We start from the raw sequence: 19,454 nt of genomic DNA on the forward strand, positions 1-19,454 counted from the left end.
GACGCTTCCTGCTCGGGGTCAGCCGCCGCCGCAGCCTCAGTTTCCGCGCCGCGCCCCGCCAGGCAGTTTCGTGCCACCCGCCATTGTGGCGCGAGCCAGTCCCGGCCCCGGCCCCAGGTCACGTGCCGCTCCCCCTCCAGCCCCGGGCCACGTGTTGCCTGCGGCCCCGCCCCTGGGTCACGTGTTGCCTGCGGCCCCGCCCCGGGTCACGTGCAGCCAGCGGGCGCGCCCGCCCCCGACTGCGCGCGACTCCTCGCGGGCCACCGTAGAAGGGCGTCGGGCGGCCGCCGGGACGGAAGCCGGGAGGCGCTGCCGACCGCGCCTGCGACAGCGTCAGCCCTGCGCGGAGCGCCGGCCCGATGGCGGCGGCGGCGGCGGCAATGGCCGAGCAGGAGAGCGCCCGGAACGGCGGCCGCAACCGCGGCGGCGTCCAGCGTGTGGAGGGCAAGCTGCGCGCCAGCGTCGAGAAGGGCGACTACTATGAGGCGCACCAGATGTACCGGACCCTGTTCTTCAGGTACCCGCGCCCGGCCCTCGCCGCGGCCCGGCGCCCGCCCCCGCCGCCTCCCATTGGCCACGCCACCTCGCCCCGCGCCCCCATTGGCCCGCGCCGCTGCCCGTCGCGGGGGCGAGCTGGAGCCAGGGGCCGCGGGTCGCCCGGCGGAGGGTCTGGGCCGCGTCTCCGGGCTCTGGCCCTGTCTGGCCCGGCGTCCTCGTTCCCTCGGCCTCTGACTCCCGCCTCGGCTTCCCTCCCCTCCCCCGCGTTCTTCCTCGGCCTTCCCCTACCCCCAGCCTACACCTGTTCCCTCCTCCGTCCCCACACGCCCCTCGGCCTTCCGCTGTGTCTTCGGCCGCCCCCCCCCCGCCCTTCGGTCTCTCTCTCTCCCCGGCCGCCTCCCCCTCCCCACCTTGGTCTCGCTGTCGCTCCCTGGCCTTCCCCTTCTTCCTCTGCGTCTCTCTCCCCGGCCTCTCCCCGCCCCTCGTCTCTCTTTCCCCGGCCTCTCCCTGCCCCCCGCCTCGCTCTCCCTGGCCTCCTCCTGCCCTTCGTCTCTTTTTTCCAGCCTCTCCTGCCCCCTCCGTCTCTCTTTCCCCGGCCTCCCTCTGCCCCCCGCCTCTCTCTCTCCTTGTCCTCCCTCTGCCCCCACCCCGGTCTCTCTCTGTTCCTCCTGCCCCCAACCCCGACTCTTTCCCCAGCCTCCCACTGTCCTCGTCCCTTTCGGCTTCCCTCTCCTAGCTTCCACCGCGGGTGGACCTCCCCCACCTCTCCCGTGGCCCCCCCTACTCCGCTTCCTTCTGCCAGGCCTTCACCTGCTCCCCACCCCGATACCTCCCTGTCCCAAACCTCCCTGCCCGGCCTCCCCCTCCTTGTTCTCCGGCTCCACCGCCCCTCCCCCACCTCCCTCCACCTCTCCCTTGGCCTCCACCTGTTCCCCTCCCCCTGGCCTTCCCAGGTCTTCACCTTCCCCCCCACCCCCGCCTTTCTCTCTCAGGCCTCCCTGCGCGGCCTCCCCCTCCCCTTCCTCTGTCTCCACCCCTGCGGGCCTCCCCAACCTCTCCCCTGGCCTCCACCTGTTCCGCATTCCCCCACCTCCCTGCCTCCCTCCTCCTGGCCTTCAGGTCCTCCAGCCGGGCCCTACACTAGGTTCCAGAGAAAGTGGCTGGCGTTCCTCTCACCGAGGGTCCAGGCTGAGGGTGAAGCCGCTTCTCTGTTGACGCCGCCCGGCCTGCCCAACCTAGGCCTGCCTCTGGACCTAGGCTCGGCAACACCTGCGCGGCCAGGTGTAGCCTGGAGGGCGAGCGCGAGCAGAGCTGGCTGTGCTGGGTTAACTGCACGCTCCTCGGGACTGTGACCGCTTGGAAGTTCCAGGCTGCTGCGTGGCTTGGTTGGTTCTCCTCAGGACCGCTCTGTTACAGTATTTCTGCTGTCATACAGTTACTGCAAAATGTTCAGTTGTTCTGTGTGCGGCATTCTGTAAATTATGGATGTCAGATTATCTCTTATGTTTCAGGTCAGGGAACAGTCTGGCCAGTCATTAGGAATTGGGTCTGTTTTAAAGATCATTTCAGAGGATTTAGTCTTTTCCATGGGGTACCTTTTACTTCTAAACTGCCACAGGACCGTGAATGTTTTGATATTTAAGGGCAGTTGGTCTGACCTTTATACAGTTTAGGCCTGGTTTTCAGGGTTTCTTTCCTTTTAATAAACTTTTTTTTTTTTCTCTGTCCTCTTTCCCAGGCTGGAGTGCAGTGGTGGGATCTCGGCTCACTGCAACCTCCACCTCCCGAGTTCAAACTGTTCTCCTGCCTCAGCCTCCTGAGTAGCTGGAATTACTGGCGCCCGCCACCACACCTGGCTAATTTTTGTATTTTTAGTATAGACGGGGTTTCACCATGTTGGCCAGGCTGGTCTCGAACTCCTGACCTCGCAATCCGCCCACCTCGGCCTCCCAAAGTGCTGGGATTACAGGCGTTGAGCCACCGCGCCCGGCCAGTAGACTTGACTTTCTAGAGCAGTTTTTGGTTTGCAGCTAAATGGAGTGTGGTGTGTCCTGAATTCCCCCCTTGGACAGCCTCCCGCCGCACAGACACCCCTCCCGAGTGGAGTCCCTCAGGGACCCATCACCACATCGGGGTGCATGCCTGGGGTGTGGGGGTATGAGGAACCCCATGAGAGCATCACGCGTGCAGCTCCACTCCCTGAAGATCCTCTGCTGGGCCTAGATTTTAAATACTTTCTTTTCTTTCTTTTTTTTTTTTTTTTTGAGACGGAGTCTCGCTCTGTCGCCCAGGCTGGAGTGCAGTGGCGCAATCTCGGCTCACTACAAGCTCCGCCTCCCGAGTTCACGCCATTCTCCTGCCTCAGCATCTCCGAGTAGCTGGGACTACAGGCGCCCGCCACCACGCCCGGCTAATTTTTTGTATTTTTTAGTAGAGACGGGGTTTCACTGTGGTCTCGATCTCCTGACCTCGTGATCCGCCCGCCTCGGCCTCCCAAAGTGCTGGGATTACAAGCGTGAGCCACCGCGCCCGGCCTACTTTCTTTTCATAGCAAGTGGAATCGTTACCTGGAGAACTCTGGAGGTGCCACTTCGGTTGTAGTTTGCTAGTTTATGTTTGAATTAAACACCGTCTGTCGTGCCTGGCGTGTGCCTGCGCCCCGCTGGCTGGAATGTAGCCTGGGTAGGCGAGTGGCCCACACGCAGCGGTGTGGGGTACTGGTGAGCCCAAGCGATGGTGGACTCACCAGCCCCAGCCACGGAGTAGGTGCCATATTGTTGCTTAAAACACTTGTTTGTGCCAGGAAGTGAGAAAATAGGAGTGTTTGTGTCAGTAGTTGTCAATCTTAGCTGACCTGAACAGGCTGGGATGAGGTCCTGGAATCTGTGTTTAGTGTTCACGTTGTTTGTACGGACCCTCCTGAACAGCCCAGGCTGAGGACAGTGCGTGTGGGCCCCTAATCGTAGGCTTATGAGGAGACATCTTAACATGACCTGAAGGGCAGCCTTGTTTCCAGAATTTTCTATTAACCTCAACATGGTATAAATGCACACCAGCCAGGCTACGTCGCATTTTATTGTTGTATTGTAGATGCTTTTCTTCTTTGAAAACTGAGCTGTTTAATTGGTTTAGAAAAAGATTCGCTTTCCTCCTTAGATGGAACTACTAATTTTATCACTGGAAGAAACAAGTCTTTGATGCGTGACGTTTATAGCGATACGTTTTTAATGCTGGTTGAATTTGTCACTGAACATTTAGCAGCTCCCAGATGGCATGGGTTGTGATAGCACCTTCAACCTGATTGTTCTTCAGGGATCAAGGCAAAGGTGTCAGTAGGCACTAAACCGTAGAACGCGAGCCTTCCCGTGGGTAGAGGGGCCAGTCATAGAGCTGTGTGATGGGGAACTTTTATGTCGTTCAAGATTCACCCTGATGCCTGCTGTGCATAGGGATTTGTATATAAATATTTTCCCAATTTGCCGGGTGCAGTGGCTCATGCCTGTAATCCCAATACTCTGGGAGGCAGAGGCAGGCAGATAGATCATCAGAGGTTGGGAGTTCAAGACCAGCCTGGCCAACATGGAGAAACCCTGTTTCTACTAAAAATACAGAATTAGCTGGATGTGGTGGCGCATGCCTGTAATCCCAGCTGATCCGGAGGCTGAGGCAGGAGAATCGCTTGAACCCAGGAGGCGGAGGTTGTGGTGAGCCGAGATCACGCCACTGCGCTCCAGCCTGGGCGACGAGAGAAACTCTGTCTCGATAAATACATACATATTTGCCCAGTGATTAACCAGGAAAAATGGATCTCCCCCAAAATAAACACGGTGTTCCTTGTTTTGAGCCACGTCTACGGTGACGAGGGATTTGTTGGTTTTGGTTTTCAGTGATGAGTCCCTGGTCAAGGGTGTATTTTCACAGTGAAACGGGGGGTGATGAGCATTCTGCTCCCTTAAACCCTCTAGACAGCAGGCCCTGCTGGCCGCATGTGACATTGTGAGGTCACCCGGCAGGGGCACAGTGTGGCTTAGCTCTGAAAGCTTGGGCTTTGGGGTCACACGCCACCTCTTACGGGGCCCGGGACACGTTACTGAACCTCTCAAACCTTGGCTTGGAGCCATTCAAGCCAGGAATGAAGACTGAGTCAGCAGCGGCAGCTGTCACCTCGCTGTCACCCGCTGAGACACCGTCCTTGTCTTTCCGGGGTAGAATTCTGTGTGGATTCCCAGCTCTGCTTCAGAGTACTCCATGGGTGTGTCGCTGCCAGAGAAGTCACGTTCCCCAAGTTACGCTCTGTGTTTTTTGCGACAGAGTCTCGCTCTGTCGCTCAGGCTGGAGAGCAGTGGCGCGATCTTGGCTCACTGCAGCCCCTGCCTCTTGGGTTCAGGCAATTCTCGTGCCTCAGCCTCATGAGTAGCTGGGACTACAGGCGCCCGCCACCACGCCTGGCTAATTTTTGTATTTTTAGTAGAGACAGAGTTTCACCACGTTGGCCAGGCTGGTCTCGAACTCCTGACCTCAGGTGATCCGCCCGCCTCAGCCTCCCAAAGTGTGGGGATTATAGGTGGGAGCCATAGCACCCAGCCATTTTTTAAAATGCCTTTCTGTCAATAAATATATGTAATTGCACATTTACATTTAAATATTTATGGAAAATGTATAATTTGGTGAGGTCTGACATGAATGAACTATGACCAGTCAAGGCATGGAAGATTCCACGGCTCTGCGGGGCTCTGCAGCCAGGCCTCCTTGCCCCCACTCCCACCCCACCCCATCCTGGAACCCGTGCCTCTGCGGGCTGCACTTAGGTGAGGTGGCGTTTCCTGGAGTTTTACGTACGTGGAATCACAGTGTGCGCTTTCTGTCTGACCGCTTGAATTCCTTCACCACGGAGGCTGGGAGACTCCCCCGGGAGCGTCCGCAGTTCCTTTTATCGCTGAGTGGTTTTCCCTGTGTGTCTCCAGCACAGTCGTTTATCCCTTCAGCTGTTGGGTAAATTTACCAAAAGATATGTTTGTTGACTTATTTTTAAGTATTCTAATGTTTATTTTAGCCTCGGGCAGGTGTGCAGGCTTTGTTGATTTAGTTTTAAATATGCTAATGTTTATTTTAGCCTCAGGTCTGTGCAGGCTTGGTATATAGGTAAACTCGTGACTCGGGTTTGTCATACAGATCATTTAGGCACTGGGTACCAAGCATGGGTACCTGACAGTTTTGTTAAAATGGTTTTCTGAGCCTCTCCCTCTTCCCTCAGGCAGGCCCCAGTGTGTGTTGTTGGCCCCTTTCTGTCCCTGTGTTCTCATCATTCAGCTTCCACTTGGAAGTGCGGACATGCAGTACCCGGGATTCTGTTCCCGCGTTAGTGTGCGAAGGATAGTGGCCTCTGGCTCCATCCAAGTTCCTGCAAAGGGCATGATCTCGTTCCTTTTTATGGCTGCATAGTATTCCACGGTGTATGTGGACCACATCCTCTTTATCCATCTGCCACTGACAGGCCCCAGCTTGATTCCATGTCTGTGCTGTTGTGAGTGGTGCTGCAGTGGGCATTTCAGTGCGTGCATCTTTATGGTTGAACCATTTAGAGTCCTCTGGGTATAACCCAGTAGTGGGGTTGCTGGGTCGAATGGTAGTTCTGTTTTTAGTTCTTTTAAGAATTGCCAGACTGCTTTCCAGGATGGTTCAACTAATTTACACTCCCACCAACAGGTACAAGCGTTCCCAAGAGATGCCGTTTTAACTCACAGCCACAGCAGTTTAAGGTGAAGGAGAGGGAAGGAATTGGGAACCCAGCAGGTTGGTGTCCCTGGGTGTGTGCCCCGCAGAAGTCGGGCAGCAGTTCCTGGTTTGTGTGGTTACGCTAGAGAGCAGCTGACCTTGTCCTGTAGATGGCGCGAGTTATGGGCGGCCGACCTTACCCCGGGGATGGCGCTGGTTGTGGTCATCACCTGATTTCTCTAAGACTTCTCCCTGCTGGGACGAGGAGTCAGCTCCCAGGCCAACTGGATTATCAGGGCACTTTGGAGCCGCCATCCAGGCCTTGAGGAGCCTCAGCCTTGGCTGCAGTATTTGTAGATTCACATTTAGAATGTGACTGAGACTGCAGCCCAGGAGGCTGTGGCCTGCAGCAGCCGCCCACTCATCTGCCCGCACGCTCGTGGGTCGCTCCTCCTGCCACGTGGTTCCTCCTGCGATGTGTTTGCATGATTTTTTTTATTGCGGTCTCTTTCTTTTGTCCCTTCAGTCATTTAAAGAGATTTTTGAAAGGAAAATGGTCCAATGTGTGCTGTGCACACCGTAGCCCAGGGGCCAAGAGGAGCGTCTTGTGAAGGAGCCGTACTTGCTGGCTCAGATCCCTTCTCTGAGTGACTCCTGGCACAGCAGAGCAGCCCTTAGCCCCCCTACAGGAGCCTTCAGCCAGCCCTGCGTCGGGGCGTGAGTGCGCTTTAGCTCGCGGCAGTTGGCGGAGGCGTCCTTGTGAAATCTCCTCTGGCTCCCTGTCCCGAGGCACCTGTGTGTGTCTTGAGTATTTCCTCTTCATCCTCCATGTGTCCCTGACAGCTGAACGCGCAAGCCAGCTTCTGTCTGCCAAGAGAGAAGGGCGGGATTCGCCCCACGAGCTCGGTCTTTCTTCATTTGACACCAACAGTCTCTGCCACTAGTTCTAATGCTTGCATTTGTGTGTTCTGCTTTTTAATGTTTTTGTAAGAGAAGAGCAAAATCAGCAAGATTGTTTGCCCAGACACTTTGCTCTGTGGATACAGCTGTTTTGGCCGGCAGAGAGCACCAGTGCTCACTGGTTCTCAGCGTCTGTCAGCAGGCAGAAGCCGTTTCCCTATCTGGAAGGCACGTCTGGGTGTCCACACAGCACGGCCAATAGTGCGCAGCATGCAGAGCCGGGCCGGGAGAAGGCCCAGCCATGCCCAGCTGCCCCCCCCCCCCCCCCTGGCCTCGGGCCTGAGTGGGTACCTGTCCTGACTTAGTCACCCGGAATCCAAAATCCTTCGCAGCTTCCAGAATTCTCCAGTACAGGAGGAGAAGTTGTCCACGTTCAGAGCCGCCTTAGATGGTTTGCCCGTCACCGGCATTCCTGGACCTGGAAACGGGCGCCCCAGCCAGGCCGGGGACCACTGTGCGCCCAGAATTCTCCTCCCGTCCTTTTTCCCCTTGCCCGGCTCACAGCTGCCCCGGGAAGAAGGGAGCCGGCCACAAGGCGCAGCCCAAGCCAGGCCGGGGGCCGTGACCATCAGCAGTGCCCCCCAGAGCAGGCTCCTCGTGCGGGAATATGGGTCACTGCCTTCCAGGGAGTCCTTTTTTTCTTCTGGTTTCTAAGTGGCCACCTCTTGCTTTACCTCAGATAGAAGCATCCAGAAGGCTGTAGTATCAGCATAAGCAGAAGCCGGTGTGGTGCTTGCTCAGGGTCGGTGCACACAGTTCTGCCCATGGCCCCGCTGGCGGCAGCGTGAGGCTGGGTGTGTCTGGGAGCTTGTTTTTCCAGAGTGCCCTGTGCCAGACGGCTCCTGGCCTCGTCTGAGTCAGTCACGGCCCTGCAGGACTGGAACTAGGATGGCTGGTCACAGAGTCGGTGGTCCTGTCGAGGCCCCTGCTGTGGCGTTGGGGTGGATCTCCCTCCAGAACCTTCACTGTGCAGGGAGCGCAGCAAAACCCAAGGCCTGCCAATGGCCTGCAGGCTGACGGAAGGCGGGGGCACTTTCTCTCTTGGGTGCAGGCTTTTCCCTCCTGGTGCCCTGCCTCTGTGCAGCCCGATGGCGTCTCCTGTGGGGGGAGGGCCTGTGTGCCAGGCTAATGAGATGCCCGGATGTGGTGGGGCTGGCTGTGTTTGGGGTCCCTGGCTGTGGTGCCTTCTGAAGAGGAACCCTTTTCTGTGGTTAACTGAGTGGCCAGCCCTTTGCGTTCTTGGCTGGCCTTCCCGTCCTGGCAACACCAAGGTCATTCCGGTCCTCAGTGGCGTTGCTGTGTTTCTTTATCACCTGCACTGCAATTGTTTTTTGTTTGTTTTGAGGGGGATGGCGCCTCGCTCTGTCATCCATCTAGGCAGGAGTGCGGTGGTGCAATCATGGCTTACTGCAGCCTTGACCACCCGGGCTCAAGCAGTCCTCCCACACCTCAGCCTCCTGAGTAGCTGGGACCACAGGTGCACGCCACCACGCCCAGCTAATTTTTGTGTTTTTTGTAGAGACGAGGTCTCACTATGTTGCCCAGGCCAGTCTCAAACTCATGAGCTCAAGCGATCCTCCCACCTCAGCCTTCCAAAGGGCTGAGATTACAGGTGTGAGCCCCTGAGCCTGGTCTGCACTGCTGTTTACTTACTGTTTTTCTTTAACTAGATTTATTTTTAAACAAGGCTTTGTCCAAGGACATTTGGCTCGCAGGCACAGAGCTGATTAACTGGTTGTGTATCTTTTGATAATAAGGCGGTGATAATTAAGAAAAATGTGTAGCCGATGAAATAACATGTTCTGGGCCCCACCACTGGACCTGGGAGGTGCAGCGCGTCCCAGCAGAGGCCGCCTCCTGCCCTCCACGCCTGCTGTTCTCACAGGCAGGGGCTCTGCTGCTTACAGCAGTGCAGCCGTCTCGGCTTCTTTCCACATCGTCTGTCGCGCGCTGGTCCCCACCATGCCTCTCGTCACCCCATGCCTCTGTCCCTGTGCAGCCTGAGGAGCTCCAGCTTTCCCTGCCAACGGTGCTCTGGGAGTGGGGACGTGATGCCGGGCGAGCATGATGCAATGGAGCACCCCAGACCCTTCCCTCCTGTAGGGGGAGGGGTGCGGCACGCAGAGGGGCAGAGGGCAGGGACACTGGCCCCGTGGGGGAAGAAGCTGCTGTCACAGCCATTTCTGTCCCCTGTGGGACCCCACCCTAGAGCCCCCATCCTTCGGCTCCTGCCTGTGGCCGCTCAGCTCTCAGGTGGCCACTTGCACATCCCCTGCTCCTTCCGTCACACCTGCCCTGCCCAGCGGCCTTTCTGGTCCCAGCTGCTGAAACCGGTGAGCTGCTCCAGGGTAAGGCTGCTTTCTGGCTCCTGGTGTATTTGGACACAGATAGGCCCTTCGTGTCCAGAGGCGCCCCACGCAGCCCTCATGGTCAGCAGGACACCCAGGATAGACCCCTCCATGCAGCACCTGGGCCTTGGGAGCGACTGCCCAGTTCTTGGTGAAAAGTGTCTGTGCGTATGGGGAGCACCCACTTTTAGGATGCCACCTGTTCCTGGGCACCTTGTTTTTAGCTTCCGCCCTGAAGTTGAGAGGGGTAGCGCGGTGGTGAGGGCGTGTGGGCACGGCTCACGGTCTCCTCTCTCTGGCAGGTACATGTCCCAGAGCAAGCATGCGGAGGCCCGGGAGCTCATGTACTCAGGAGCCCTGCTCTTCTTCAGCCATGGCCAGGTGAGCCGTCTTGCTTCCTCCTGCAACCCTTCCTGCTCCGGGCAGGCAAGTTGAGGTTGGGAATGACATGGGAGAGGCCTGATGGGGAACCTTGTGCTGCCCTGGGCCTTGGCCACTGGGGCTGTGGGTGGCAGAGGGGCCCAGAGTCCCCGGCTTGGCTGCTCCACTCTGAAGGCGGGGGCTCTGCGCTGCGTTTGTGCACGATGGGGCTGAGTGGGCATTGTTTTGGTATAAACGACCCTGTCCATTTTCATTTGATTCTCTGCCAGGAGATCTCTGTTTTTTGGCGGCATTGCCAAGGGACGTGGTGCTCAGAATAGACTCCTCAGCACTGGCCGCGCTCTGGCTTCTGCTGGAAACTCAGCCTTGTCGTTTCTGTCCTGAACAGGTCAGGGCTTTGTTCTTGATTTTTGTGTGTTGCTTTTTTTTGTAGCAAAACAGCGCAGCAGACTTGTCCATGCTGGTCCTGGAGTCCCTGGAGAAGGCGGAAGTGGAGGTGGCTGACGAGCTGCTGGGTGAGCATCTGGTCCCTCACCCCGAGACCCTGTGACAGCGGCCCCAGTATGCCCCTCCCCAGGCCTCTGCGCTGTGTTTCGTGTCTGCGTTTGGGGGTCTTGTGTGCTTTGGGGTTGGCTGCTGCAGAGGCAATTTCCACCCGGTCCCGGTGAGCCAGGCCCCCGGCTGACCCTGGCCCGAGCACACTGCAGGCTGAACAGGACCTGCTGTGACTCGTAGGCAGGGCACAACGGGGCCCTGTGCTCTCCACTGCTCCGATGGACAGTGGCCTCCCCACCAGCTGGCAAGGTGGGGCACTGCTTTGGCTTGTTGGCCTGTCCTTTCGGGTGACGTGCGGTTGGCAGAGCCCTTCTGTGAGCTTCCCCGCTACGAGTCCCACTCCTAGTCCCTGCTGCTCTGGGAGATGCCCCCGGGCCAGAGCCAGGTACCCAGAGTGGCCACAGCTGTTCCTGGACTCCAGCTCCCCGCGGCACCTTCCCCAGCCCCCACCTCGGCCAGGGTGTCCGTCCTTCCTCACTGTGCTCCGGGGCACATGGCGCTGGCACTGCAGTGGGCAGCTCATTGGGGTGGTCCACAGCTCACTCAGGGATGCCCAGCAGCTTCCTCTCCCTGTTAAGTAGTTGCGGATGGAAATCCACTTCTGTGAGGCGTGTGGGACAGAGAGCCGGAGTTGCTGTGCGTTCCTCTGATGAGGGTCTGTGCTGTTTGCAGAAAATCTGGCTAAAGTGTTCAGCCTGATGGACCCCAACTCTCCTGAGCGCGTGGCCTTTGTGTCCAGAGCCCTGAAGTGGTCCAGCGGGGGCTCCGGGAAGCTGGGCCACCCTCGGTTGCACCAGCTGCTGGCCCTCACCCTGTGGAAAGGTAGGCCTGGGGCCAGGACAGGCGTGGGCACCTCTCTGCTCTCATGGCGTTGATTTGCACCGTGCGTTCCACTACATCAGGGTCGCCCATCAGGGCAGGGATGGGGTTTCACCCTGTGGTCATGCAGGCCGGTCCATGGTGGCCCATGCGCCATGCTAAGCCCGGGATCAGAGCCACTGCACCTGAGAAGCTGCAAGAAGCGGGGCAGGCGGCCACCTCTCCAGGCCTTTCTGTGGGACGTTCTGACCCTCAGGGAGGCAGCCGTGCCCTCACGGGGCTTATGCGTGCTGCTGCTCCTTTCTGGAACGTTCTTTCCAGTGCTGGGATGGTGCCGTGCCCTGTTTGTCTCCTTTATGCTGACCTCATCTTCTGATGAAGCCTTTGCGGGGATTAATCACCCTGTGGTGGGGTCTGGCTGTCCACGTGGTGTGGCTGGTGTTTTTAGTTCCACGTCTCAGCTCTGAGGCGGGAGTGGTGCTGGGTAAATATTCACTGAGTGACTTGAACGCGGTGCTAATGGGGGTTTAGAAGCGTCCTCCCCAGGGCATTTCCTGGGATGGCAAGTGGCGCCAGCACCGTGAGATGGTTTCCTTCCTTCCTGCCGTCAGGAGGGCTGCATGTGCCTGTGCTTGGCAGGTGGGGAGGCGGCACCCAGGGCAGCCCCCGCATTGGAAGCTCTAGGAACTTGGATCTAGGCTGGAGGCCTTTGCTCTAGAGTTCAGGGCTGCTGAGTTTGGAACAGCTCCTCCTAGAGACAGCACGGCGCGGTAGCAGCTGCATGAGGCCCACGTACTCTGCACACGTCAGCAGCCCATCCCACCTTGTCCCTGGTCATGCGAAATGCACGCCCATCCGACCTCTGACCTTGTTCCTGGTCATGCAGGTTCCGCCTGGGCTGTGACGGGAGGCTCAGCACCCTCAGGCACCTGGCAGGCCTTCCCGACCCTTCTCCCTGAGCAATAGGAATGGGAAGTGAGCAAATCCAAGTAGAATTAGGAGGCTGTCTTCAGACGAGCCTGGCGGAACCCGGCCCTGGCTGTGTGCCGAGTGGCGGGGCACCCACAGGGAGATGAGCCAGTGCCTATCTCTCACCTCAGTCTCCTCGTGGTCGTCTTCTTCCTCAGAAGGAAGGCCCAGGCTGGTGCCTCCTTGGCCCCTGGAGCATACCTGCTGCTGCCTTCCCTGGCCTCTGGCAACAGCAGGCCTCCTGTGCTCCACCTGTCCCCAAGCCAGCATGGCTCCACACAGAACACGGCCGCAGACAACCCTCCTCTGTCCTGCATAGTGAACCGCCGCTATGTGTGGGCCCCACTGCCAGGTTAGGGAGGCAGGAGCTGCCCCCACCCCCTGCCCGGGAGCTGTCGCCTATCTTTCGGATGAGTCAGGAACAAATGCGTCAACACTGGGTGGCCGCCCTCGCCACTTCTGCGCACGGGCCCTGTGGGGAGAGCCAGGCAGTGGGTGGCATGGGACAGGTGATGCCCAGTGCCCAGGAGACCTGCATGGCAGCTCCTAAGATAGGTACAAGCGATCATAAGGAGGGATGTACGTGTCTATCTCCCCACCCACCACTGGATCAGGTTGAGGCCGTCCAGGGAGCGCGTGGGAGGGCTGTGCTCGGCGCGTCTGCAGAGATCCCTTGAAGAGGGGCCCTGGCTGCCTCCCACTGGGGCAGGTGCGGGCCCAGGTCCCCGACACCATGACGGTGCTGTGGGACTTTGATGGACCTCGCCCGGGGAGCCCAGGCCTGCTCCACGCCAAGGTGGCCAGGCACAGCCTCTGCAGTCTCGCGCACCGGCTCCATACAGGACCTGAGGCCTGGGCTCCATGACTCTTGGGCTGTGTGCTTCCCTGGTGCTTCCCTCCTGGGGATGAAATCACACCCATAGGTAAAGGTTTGGGAGTGGAGGGAGACAACAGGAGACAAAGCAAGGTAACAGGGACTCTGGCAGCCACACAGGCAGCGGGAGGGCCCTGGAGGCTCCTGTTGGGCAACACAGTCAGGAAAGGGCCCACTAGGTGGGAGAGGCAGGCGCCCGGTGAGTGCTGAGATCTGCACCACGAGAACGGCTGGGCTCCCAAGGCATGCATGGGGCCTGGGAGTGGAGTGAGCGTGAGCAGGTGTTGGGTCTGGGAGTGGAGGGAGTGCGAGTGGGTGTTAGGACGGGGTCTGGGAGTGGAGTGTGTTTATGAGATGTGGAGGGTTGGTCGTTGGGTCAGTGTGGGGAGAACATCAGGTTGGTTTTTGCTGTTGATCTACATCCGAGGTGCACTGGCCTGGGCCCTGATTACATTGCTCTCTGTAAGTTGCTTCTGGTAGGTGAGAAGGGTCACATGGTAACACTCTAATTGGTCATCACAACGCACGTTAATGTGGTTGGATTAAGCAGCTCCGAGAGCTTGGAGAACAGAGGTGTTGCATAGCTGAGTGACTTTTCCCTGTTGATCTGTTTATTTGGTGCAGTGCGTGAGGCCTGGGCCGGCTCTGAGTCCCTATTGGGTACCTCTGCCTGTGGGCTCTGGCTGGGCTCTCGTCCAGGGCGGGCAGGCGGGCTAGAATTAACATGGAGTATCTTTCCACCTTTCCTTTTCTGTGTTATATTCATGAAATGTATTTAAATTTTTCTGTCTTTCCTTTGCAGAGCAAAACTATTGTGAGTCGCGGTATCATTTTCTGCACTCAGCGGACGGGGAGGGCTGTGCCAACATGCTGGTGGAGTATTCCACGTCCCGTGGCTTCCGCAGCGAGGTGGACATGTTCGTGGCCCAGGCTGTGCTACAGTAGGTGTCTGTGGCTCTTCGGGTCTTGGCTTCCATCGCTGCCTTGGCCGGGCGGCCTTAGAGCAGGTCCCCTTGTCCCCTGTCCAAGCTGAGCTGCAGGATAAACAGTTTACTCTGGGCAGAGCCCACAGTGCACTTGTCAGCCAGAGTGACCCATGATTTTTCATAAGTTTAACCAATTTTAAGAAGTATTTTAGAAACTCCCCCTTTCCCGACGGGCACTGGAGTGCTCTACATGTGCCCCTCTCGCCACTGCCGGGAGGCCCCGCGGTCTCTGCTGTACTCAGGCCTGCCTCGGCCAGTTCTTTCCCACAGTATCTGGAAACGTGGAAACGCACACGCGGTTCATAGAATTGTGAGCATCTACCCCGCGGCCCCTCCCGCCAGCTCGCTGGGGCGTCCTGCAGGCCGGGCTCCGGGGCGCTGCCTGCTTCAGGTGCTGGCCTTCGCTTCCTTTCTCACGAATGCCTTATCTGTGCCCGTCAGTTTCTTCCCACAGAACAAATACGGATTTCAAGGCGGGTGTTGGGGATTTGATGTAGGATTTGGGGACAGACACCCACTGACCTCAGCGCTGCCCACCACAGAGCTTTGCCAGGAGCTGGTGTCCGTGACTTAAGTGAAAGGCTGGGTCAAACCCGGAGGTCCCTGGCTCTGCACCATGCTGTGTACATGTTTTCTCTGGGCTGACGGCCCTGCCCCTGGGGTACTGAGCCCTCCCTGTGGGTCCTCCTTGAACAGAAGCCAGGGTCTGTGCGGCACCCGCCAGCTGCTGGGCTGTGGCCGAGTGTTCTGGTGCGGGTCAGCGCCTGATGGGTGCGGGTGGCCTCAGGAGAGGAGAGCCTGCTCAGTCCGTCACGTAGTCGGGGCTCAGGCTGGGGCCCGGCTCCAGAGCCTGGTCACCTTCCCAAGCTTCATTCTCTTCACCTGTGAATTGCAGGCTTCCCTGGTGTGCCCTGCACGTGAGGGGAGACACACGTGAAGCACTGGGTGCCTCCATGGCCTGGGGCCGCGGGAACATGGGCGCACAAGCTTGGGAAGGACGTGTCGGAGGCTGGCGCCTGTGCGGGCAGAAGCTGTGTCCTCCAGCCCTTCCACCAGCAGCATGTTCTCATTTCCAGGTTTCTCTGTTTAAAAAACAAAAGTAGCGCGTCGGTGGTCTTTACGACGTACACCCAGAAGCACCCGTCCATCGAGGACGGGCCTCCGTTTGTGGAGCCGCTGCTCAACTTCATCTGGTTCCTGCTGCTGGCTGTGGACGGGTGCGTCTTGGTACCCTGTGGGGGGAGGGGGCTGTGCATGTGTGGGCTGTGTGTAGATGTGGTGGTGTGGGTAGCTGTGTGGGTGTGTGTGCAAGTGTAGCCATGATGTGGGTTGCCGTGTGGGTATATGTATAGGGTATGAGTGCTGGGTGTAGACGCGGCACGGGTGTGTGTGCAGGTCTGTTGGGTGTAGACATGGTAGTGCGGGTAGCTGTGGGTGTATGTGCAAGTGTAGACATGGCGTGGGGGTGTGTAGGTGTTGGGCGTCTGTGTGGTAGTGTGGGTGTGTGCAGGTGTAGGGGTGTGGGGCGGTGTGGGTGCAGACGTGTGGGGGGTTGTGTGCGGGTGTTGGGTATCGATGTGTGGGTGTGTAGATGTGGCGTGGGTAGCTGTGCAGGTGTGTTGTGTGTAGACATGTATGCAGGTGTGAGTGCAGGTGTAGACAGAATGTGTGCAGGTATTGTGTGTCTGGTGTGGGTAGTTGGGGTGCGTGCAGGTACATGTGTTGTGTGTAGACGGGTGGGTAGCTGTGGGGGTGTGCAGGTATACTGGGTATAGACGTGGCATGGGTTGCTGTGTGCAGGTGTTGGGTGGTTGCAGGGGAGTGTTGGCTGTAGGTGCGGTGGTGTGTGCAGGTGAGTGGTGGGTGTAGGCGCCGTGGTGTGTGCAGGTGAGTGTGGTCCTGTCCTGCTCACCCAGCACATCCCTGTGTCTCTGTGTCCCAGTGGGAAGCTGACGGTGTTCACTGTGCTGTGTGAGCAGTACCAGCCATCCCTCCGGCGGGACCCGATGTACAACGAGGTGAGGGCTTGGGGCTGGGGAGGGAGGAGGGGACCCCACGGCCTGGGTCCGCCCGCTCTGAGCCCGCTGCCTGTGCCTTGCAGTACCTCGACCGCATAGGACAGCTGTTCTTTGGCGTCCCGCCCAAGCAGACGTCTTCCTACGGGGGCCTGCTCGGTAAGCCGGGGCGCCCTTGCCACGCCCACTGCAGCCCTGGGTTGGTGTGGGGGCATCTTCTCTGTCCAGGCAGGTCCAGTGCAGTTCTTCATGTAGAAGTGATTTTCTGCTCTTTTAAATGTTTCTCAATTACTTTTGTTAGTAGGAAATTAGCGTTCAGAGTTGAGAATTCTAGCACAGTGGCTCCCAGCCCTGTCTCCACTCCAGAGCTTCCCATCCCTGAGGTGTCTCCCATTTCCTGGCAGGGGTCACGTCGCGTGGCCGGCTGCATGCTCACCTGTTTCTCTGTGCACCATGCCAGGTGGCCTCCATGAGCCTGGTGTGCCCAGGACACTGCTGGCTGTCGTGCTGGGGCAGGCAGTGCTGCCGTGGCTGTGGGGTTGCAGCAGGGCGGGTGTCTCACTGTGGGTGGTGTCTCATGACACTGCAGGAGAGGTCCCTCACTGGGGCGCCTGCCTTCCCAGCGTCACCTGTCTGGGTTTATTTCAGTGGGAGGTGTGAGGTGGTGACCTTTCCCCACAGATGTCTGCCCTGGTGCAGCTGCGTCGTGTGGCAGGCCCTGTCCTCCCCGGATGCCCACCCATACACTGGCCCTCACTGTGCCCTGCAACACAGGTGCCTCCACCCCAACACCTGTCAGGAGCGCCCTGACTCTTCTGCATGACTGTCCAGTCAAAACTGCAGCCTGAGCTCCAATTCCACAGAAGCGCCGTCAGGGCGTGTCCTGAGATTGGGGTGACGTCGTGGATAAGAGAGGGTGACACCGCCACGGCCGTGTCTTTGTATTCGGAGAACACGGTGTAACGTCTCGTTTCTTCAGGTTCTGGAGACTTTTTGAACTTTAGCTTTGTATGTACAGAGTAGTTGATTGGATAAAAATCAGATGACAGTGACTGCAGTTGGCCCCTGTGGGAGCAGCCGTTGAAGGTTTGGCACATCCAGTTGATTGATGTGTCACCATAGGGTGCAGCACACGTGTGTTCTTTGGCAGCACTTCTGTTGAAAAGTATCTTTCCGTGAGGTTGTGTTGGTTCTGTAGGTCCCTCCGTGGCTCCTGTTGGTGGGTGTGGAGGGTGGTTGTGTAGGCCCCCGTTGGCTGCTCCATGGCCCTGTTGGTGGACGTGGGAGGGCGGTTCTGTGGAGTCCCCCGTGGCCCATTGGTGGACGTGGAAGGCGGCTCCGTAGAGTCCCCCGTGGCTGCTCCGTGTTTGAGTATCTCTGTGGTCGTCGGCCCCCTGTCCTCCAGAGGGTCCTGTCCCAGGGTTCCTGGGCCGTAGACAGTAGCGTTGAGGCTTTTGCTTGTTGCATGGGACACCTTGCGAGACGTCTGTGGGAAGGAGGGGCTTGGGGGCCTGTGGGAGGCTGCCCAGGCCTGACCACTACGGTGTCCTTTTTTCCAGGGAACCTTCTGAGCAGCCTCATGGGCTCCTCAGAGCAGGAGGAGGGGGAGGAGAGCCCCAGCGATGGCAGCCCCATCGAGCTGGACTGAACTGGCCGGGCCACGTGGAGACACCACGGTCAACGACGGCTCGAGGGACGTTTCAGAGGCGAGTCCTGGGTGGCTCCTCGCCTGGGGGCTCCTGGCCCTGAGGCTGGCGGTGGCCACATGCCGGCACGTGTCTGTTTCTGTGCGGCGGCTCAGGGTGGCGCGGCTGCAGGTCGCTGTGCTGCTGGGACCCAAGAGTGGGGCGTCGCCCCTGCTGGCCGCCGTGTCCCCCAAGATTGACCCACAATAAAGCACAGGCCTTACTGCGGCGTCACCCTCTCCCACTCCTTTGTTCTGGGTCCTTTTGGGAGGGCTGATGGGCGGTACAGGAGGCCCGTCCTCAGGGGGGCTGGGCACATCACGCTCCTTGCCAGGCGTCCAGCACAGTTGCGGTCACCAAAGCAGGTGCTGGCCCTTGGACCTGAGAGCCCAGCCAGGGCCCACGTGGTCTGCAAATGGGAGCGGCTGTTTTTGAACACGGGGTCACTCTGCAGTCACGACGAACTGGTCCCCGTCGCAGACGGAGCGCATGTGCCACATCCTCATGCTCGGTGGAGGGACGCGTGCGGCAGGATGGTGCCCACGGGTACTTGCAGCTGTGTCCCATGTGGCATCCCAGAGCTGCACCCTGCTGGTCTCTGTGAGCGCCACGCTGCTGTGCTGGAAATGCCGCTTTAAAAAGGGATACCGTGGGACTCTGCCTGTCTCTTTCATAACGCAATATTTATTTGTATTGGGTGATTGATTCTTTTGACCTAACATTTCAGGTTTTAACCAAATAACCGGTCCAGGAGTGAGCAGCTCCGTTCTGTCACAGATGCTACTCCAGATGTTACCAGAACAATGACAAAAGGGGATACGCTCTATTTTTTCACAGTTAAATGACAGTTGTAGATTGATATGCAGTTGTGCATGGGGAGGGGAAACGCACAGCTTTATTTACTGTAAAGTGGAATTTAAGGAAGGCTTGTGTGAACCGTTGCGCATAAATAAACCCTTTCTACCGGGCTGTGCGACGCTGGTCCTTTCTCGGGCGCCCATCTGTGGGTGTGGGAAATGTCTGCTCTCAGGGCTGTGCCTGGGAGCCCCCAGAGGAGGCGTACCCTGTGGCCAGACTGCCCGTGCGTGGACGGAGCAGAGGGTTATCAGGAAGTCTCACATTCACTCGGCTGTGATTTTAGAAGTAAGTTGTGTAATTTCATCAAAATTCATAAAAATCAAATCTACCAGGTCTGAGTGTCGCAGCCTCAAAGAGCAGGCCCTTGGGGTGCAGGGGAGACAGCGGCGCAGAGCCCCTACCCTGTCCTAGGTGCAGACAGGGCACCCGTCCCTCCCGTGTGGCGCTTGCTTTGAACAGCGAGTTTGATCCAGAGTGACTGAGGATTTTGTGTGCGGCGTCACTCAGGCTTACCGTGAGACGGCAGGAACAGCCGGCCAGAGCCCTGCAGGCGGCCCCTTGTGGCCTGTGCTGAACCTGCGCCGCGGCGTCTGCCTCTGTGTGCCTCAGGACTTCGCACGGAGTCACCGTCCGTCCCTATGCCTGCTGTGAACGCTGCCAGCGAGGGGATGCCCTTCCCCACAGCTGTGTCCACACAGGGAGGTGTGGACAGCGAGTGAGCGACCATCTTCTGTGCCTGCGCACCTCGCCTGGTTTGAAAAATTCTCTCCCCCCATTAGAAAGTTGTTCTG

General features: G+C 58.5%; 1 protein-coding gene and 1 long non-coding RNA gene across 4 annotated transcripts; one reads left to right on the forward strand and one right to left on the reverse strand.

Annotated features, from left to right (window-relative positions):
- The first annotated feature begins 262 nt into the window (after positions 1–262).
- On the forward strand, positions 263–18,774 carry GET4 (guided entry of tail-anchored proteins factor 4). 3 transcript variants are annotated; one of them, XM_030801047.1, is made up of 9 exons: positions 263–517; positions 9,824–9,902; positions 10,336–10,417; positions 11,130–11,279; positions 13,922–14,060; positions 15,182–15,322; positions 16,048–16,123; positions 16,207–16,279; positions 17,680–18,774. In XM_030801047.1, the coding sequence occupies exons 1-9, from the start codon at positions 360–362 to the stop codon at positions 17,766–17,768; spliced, it is 987 nt and encodes a 328-aa protein (XP_030656907.1). In that variant the 5' UTR covers positions 263–359; the 3' UTR covers positions 17,769–18,774. The 3 variants fall into 3 exon arrangements, with proteins under 3 accessions (XP_030656907.1, XP_030656908.1, XP_030656906.1); XM_030801048.1 differs by lacking the exon at positions 263–517 and adding an exon at positions 2,467–2,520; XM_030801046.1 differs by lacking the exon at positions 263–517 and having other exon boundaries at positions 8,698–9,902.
- Positions 13,867–16,299, reverse strand: LOC115831780. Its single transcript, XR_004027275.1, has 2 exons — positions 16,210–16,299; positions 13,867–15,187 (listed from the first exon to the last, which is right to left on the reverse strand). It is a non-coding gene; the product is annotated as an uncharacterized LOC115831780 (long non-coding RNA).
- Positions 18,775–19,454: the final 680 nt, after the last annotated feature.

The sequence above is a fragment of the Nomascus leucogenys genome, chromosome 20 (assembly GCF_006542625.1).
Source record: "Nomascus leucogenys isolate Asia chromosome 20, Asia_NLE_v1, whole genome shotgun sequence".
NCBI lineage: Eukaryota > Metazoa > Chordata > Mammalia > Primates > Hylobatidae > Nomascus > Nomascus leucogenys.